The sequence below is a fragment of the Alligator sinensis genome, unplaced genomic scaffold, assembly GCF_000455745.1.
Source record: "Alligator sinensis unplaced genomic scaffold, ASM45574v1 scaffold850_1, whole genome shotgun sequence".
In the NCBI taxonomy this organism is placed as follows: Eukaryota; Metazoa; Chordata; order Crocodylia; family Alligatoridae; genus Alligator; species Alligator sinensis.
In genome coordinates, this window is record NW_005842742.1 from 582,306 (window position 1) to 587,018 (window position 4,713).

The following is a 4,713-nucleotide window of genomic DNA, read 5'->3' on the forward strand; positions in this document are numbered from 1 at the left end:
CACTGTTCCCACAATCCTGGAAGATCCCTTAAAGCACCATGATCCTAATAAATCTCCAGTGGGTCCTTTCCAGCCCCGCTGTCCCGGTGCTCCTGGGATCCAGCTGCTTTGGATGCTGCCTTCAGCACCATGGACACAGCCACTGGACAAGGCCAGGGGAGATGGACAGGGGCTGGAGGTCCTCGAGCAGGGCTGGGGGGGTGGATGGGCAGCAGTTATGACCTACCAGCTGCCAGCACAGGGAGAGAACCCAGGAGCCCTGCATCCCCCCTGCCCCAGTCCCCAGTCCCTCCCACAACTGGAGAGAACCCAGGAGCCCGGGCTCCCAGACCCCTCCCCACCAAACCGCCAGGGCCCATTTCCCCCCTAAGGCTGGGACAGAGGCCGGGTGTCTGGGCTCCTCGCCCCACATCTCATTCCCTTTCCTGATCAGGGAGAGATGACGGGGGGTGGGGCAGAACAGTGGAGACCGGGTGCCGGGTAGGGGGAACCCCAGGTGCCCGAGCAGTATTCCCCAGGGCAGCCACTAGGGGGCAGCAGAAGGCCACGCTTAAGACAAGCTGCTGCCTTTCCCCGCTACCGGCCTGGAAAAGGGCCCAGGGGTCCGAGGCAGGGAGGAGGGCAGTCTGGACCCAGGCAGCCAGGAAGGCTGGGGGAGGAAGGGAGGGACACAGGCATCCTGGGGTGGGGGGAGAAGGGGGAAGGAAGAAGGCATCCTGCCTCCCAGCCTCACCGCACATCCTGGCCTAGAGCTGGAGGCAGAACCCAGGGGTCCTGGCTCTCAGCCCCACCTGCTCCAGCCCACTCAGCCTCCACGAGCGGGGAAAGAACCCAGGTGTCCTGGCTCCCAACCTCCCCTCCAACCCCTCTCCCCATGAACCCAGAAATTCCCACTCCACTCAGGAGAACCCAAGGGTCCTGGGAGATTTCCCCCCAGCCCCCACTTCCCAGAAGTGACACCAACCCAGTAGTCCCGAGTCTCAAGCCCCTTGCTCTGATCCACTAGATCCCATATCTCTCCCAAACCTGGAAGAGAACCAAGATGTCTGGGCTCCCAGGCCCCCCTGCTGCAACCCCCACACCCCACACTGAACTCCCAGAGCCGGAGAGATCCCAGGTGTCTGGGTCTGAGCTTTCCAACCCTAGCTCAATAAACACCAATACCATTTCTCCATATCTCTGGGAGGGGACTGGGAGCCCTGGGGCTGCTGGGAGGCCAGATACCTGGGTTTTCCCCACAGTCCAGGGGGAAAGTGCGGGGCTTGGGGTATTAAAACATGGGTGCCTGAAGCCTAGACATTTGGGTTTAATCCCAGCTCTGGGAGAGAAGTGAGGCATGTGGGGCTGGAGGAGGGGGCTAAGATGCCCGAGTTTTCTCCCCAGCTACAGGAGAGGAGAAGGCACTGGTGGATTACAGTATGGGAGGTTGGGGTCCCAGACACCTGGGTTCTCTATCCAGCTCTTGGGGACGAGTGTGGTTGGGGGGGAGGGGGCGGTTGGAGAAAGGGGATTTGGGAGCTCGGATGCCTGGGTTCTATGTCCAGGTGTGGAGGGGGAGTGGGGTCTTGGGGGCCGGGAGCCTGGGTGGATATAGGGTTTGATGCTTCTTCAAGCCCCTTTTACCATATGTAAAAACGCAATGCATCTTTTCCTCCAATTAAAGAGCATTTCAAACTCTACTGAGATTTCCAGAGCCTGGCCCTGCCTCAGTCCAGTTTTGTTTTTAAAAAAAACAACCACAGACCTTGCTGGAATGGGCACAACTTCACTAGCTTCATATATGAAAGGCTTAAAAAAAAAACAATGACTACCTGGGCCAAAATAGTCCAGAGAAATCATTTTGTTTACCCAAATGTTAGTTTAATTAAATGTCTGTCACTTATTCAGAAATCAGGAAAACAAAGCCTCGCCTTCTTGACAATGCCTCCAATATGTCACTGTCCATCATCACCATGCCTGCATCAGATAGGTCCACCCCTGCATCAAGGTATTTAGGTACAAGTAAAAACCGGTATGAAGGGCTACAGCATAGAAGAGAGACATTACTGGAAGTGGCCAACAGAGAGCAACAGGGCAGAAGAATGAAGAGCGTGATTAGTGGAACATCAAGATTATTCAAGGGGTGGGGGTGGCATTAACACCTACAGAATAAAAAGATTAGCAGGGATTGGGTTAGTTGTAATAAAACGGGAAATCAGTAGACCCCCCACAGTGCTGCCTGTGGCAGAAATGCCACCGTCTGTGTCCCTCTCCAGAAATTTGTCTCTGCCAGCGTGAGAGGCTGGTGTTGAATTCCTGAGGGAGGGGGATCTTCCTCCCCGCCTACGTGACAAAAGCCTGGTGCCTCGGAGGTGGATTCTTTGGTCACCTGGGGGAGGGGAGAGGGAAAAGCCCCACTCACCGGCCCAGGTAGCCAGTGATGTTTTTTTAGATTGGTTGGCTAGTGGCCAGCACTAGCAGCTTCAATTGGACCGGGCTGCTGAGGTCAGAGAGGTTATTTAAAGGCCCGGGCCAGGAAGAAGGGTAGCCATTAGCCATGTGGTCACCCAGGTAAATCTGAACCTGGCTCCCTCCTCATAACCGCATTCTCAAACAGTGCCCTGCCTCCAGAGGGAAACTCCAACCACCTCTGGATGATGCGTGTGAGTAAGCTACTCGAGATCAGACTAGATAGTTAGCTTACAGTAACTCAGATGCGAGATCAAAAGGCTCTCTCAGCCATTCTAGTTTGCTCTATGGGATTCCTCTGATATTTCTATGATACTGCTCTACTTTTACCCAATTTTCACCCTACCCCCTGTAATCAATAAAGTTCTCCTTTGTGACCAGTGTGGGAGACTTATTGAGGGGTGGGTCTAAATTATGCCGAGGAGGCCCCTTAGGTCGGTGGACTAAGGGAGACTTTCCTAATAAGCCCCAGACTTGGGGAAGTGCCCCAAGTGCCTGTATTGGGTCTAGTACTCATTGGATGATCAGGCCTGCGTTTTCCACGGTGCGCAGAGCCAGAATTGAGTCCAGAGCCTTGGATGGTGGCAGCGGGAACCCCAGGCTAGCGGGTGTGCTCCAGGGAAGGGGTCGGCCGGACGTGAGGCACCCCAGGGAGGGCACTCGGAGCCTGGAAAATGGTTGGGCGCAGTGAGGTGGGTGGCTCAATGCAGAATCGCCCCCTACTGGCCTGCCACACTGCCTGAGTAGAAATGTCACTGTCTCTACTGGACATTGGGTGGGGCAGGCATCAAAGTGAGAGTTGTGACTGCCTCCTTCCACCCCCAGATGTGTTCCCGTCCAGATGCCCGAGTTCTCCCTGCATTCCAAGAGAGCCACTACTTCCTGCTCAGATGCGTGATGCCTGCTCCAGGTGGATCCCTGAGTCCCCAGTTTGAGATGGGGAGTTCTGACCTGAGTCCTCCTCAAAAGCTGCATGGAAGGTGGCCAGTATGGAGTGTTGGAGCATGTCCCGGCAGCCGCCTCCCATGAAGGCATAGAGCAGCGGGTTGAGGCAGCTGCTGAGGTAGGCTAAGGGCACAGCCACATCAAAAAAGTGTTGCACCCCTGGCTTTTCATAGTGGCCTGCGAGGGCAAGAAGCCGGGCAATGTGCAAGGGGAACCAGGAGATGAAGAAAGTGACCACCACTGCTACCATGATCTTGAAAGGCCTGGAAGACCGGGTCAAGTGGCTTCTCTTCATAGCAGCTGCCAAGACCCCATAGAAGCTCAAGATGAGGATGAAAGGCACCAGAAAGCCAACCACAAAGCTGGTGAGAACCATCGCCTGCTGCCGGCATATCCATAGCCTGTCCTCCTCCTCTGGAGAAGGACCATTAACAAGAATGTAGTTCTCATAGCAAGAAATGATTTCTCTCCCTGAGTTCAAGACGGTCTTAATGTCCCGGAAAACCAGAGATGGGATGCTCAGAGCTACAGCCACTAACCACATGACCAAAGACACCAGAGAAGCCTGGTGAGGGCGGCGGTGCCGGAGGGCCCAGGTGGGGAGACACACGGAGACGCAGCGGTCGGCACTGATGAGTGTGAGGAAGAAGACACTGGCATAGAGGTTGAGGTAGCTAATGGCCCCGTACATCTTGCATAGCACCAGCCCAAGGGCCCAGTGGAAACCCAGGGCAGAATAAGCCACCTCAACAAGGAGGAACAAGGTGAAGGCAAAGTCAGCCACGGCCAGGTTGAGATACCAGATGGTGACCACAGTCTTTGGCATCCGGAAGCCGATCACAAAGATGACCAAACCATTCCCAGTTATTCCCAGTAGGAAGCCCAGCATGTAGAGGGTGGCAAAGATTACCGATTTCCTTTGCATCTGTGTGGTGATGTCTTCCTGGTTCTTGTAGGCATTGGGGTAGGCCGAGGAAATGGAGATGTTCAGGTATGTAGAGGTGGAGTTGAACAAGAAGGACGAGTTCCCCTCCATCATTGTCCCAGCAGCCTGTCACATAGAAACCCAGATCTAATTTCACTTCCAGGGTGAGGAGCTCAGAGAGTGAAGTAGAGTCTAGAGGCTAAGAGCTGGGAGCCTGGACACGTTGGTTCACACCCGCTCTGGGAGAAGAGCGAGGTCTGGGGGATGAGAGATGGGGGGAGCTGAGAGCCCAAACACCTGGGTTCTCTCCCAGCTTTGACAGGGGAGTATTGGAGGCCCATAGGTTTGAGTAGGAGAAGCTGTAAAATCAGGACTTCTGGGTTCCACCTCCAGCT

General features: G+C 55.1%; 1 protein-coding gene across 1 annotated transcript; it reads right to left on the reverse strand.

Moving 5' to 3' along the window:
- Window positions 1-3,334: 3,334 nt before the first annotated feature.
- On the reverse strand, window positions 3,335-4,432 carry LOC102375893 (chemokine-like receptor 1). Its single transcript, XM_006034505.1, has one exon. It carries the CDS (start codon window positions 4,430-4,432, stop codon window positions 3,335-3,337), a length of 1,098 nt encoding a protein of 365 aa, XP_006034567.1.
- Between the last annotated feature and the right edge of the window lie 281 nt (window positions 4,433-4,713).

Bases quoted from the DNA above. Each gene is read 5' to 3' on its own strand.
- LOC102375893 (XM_006034505.1), bottom strand. From the start codon at position 4,432: ATGATGGAGGGGAACTCGTCCTTCTTGTTCAACTCCACCTCTACATAC.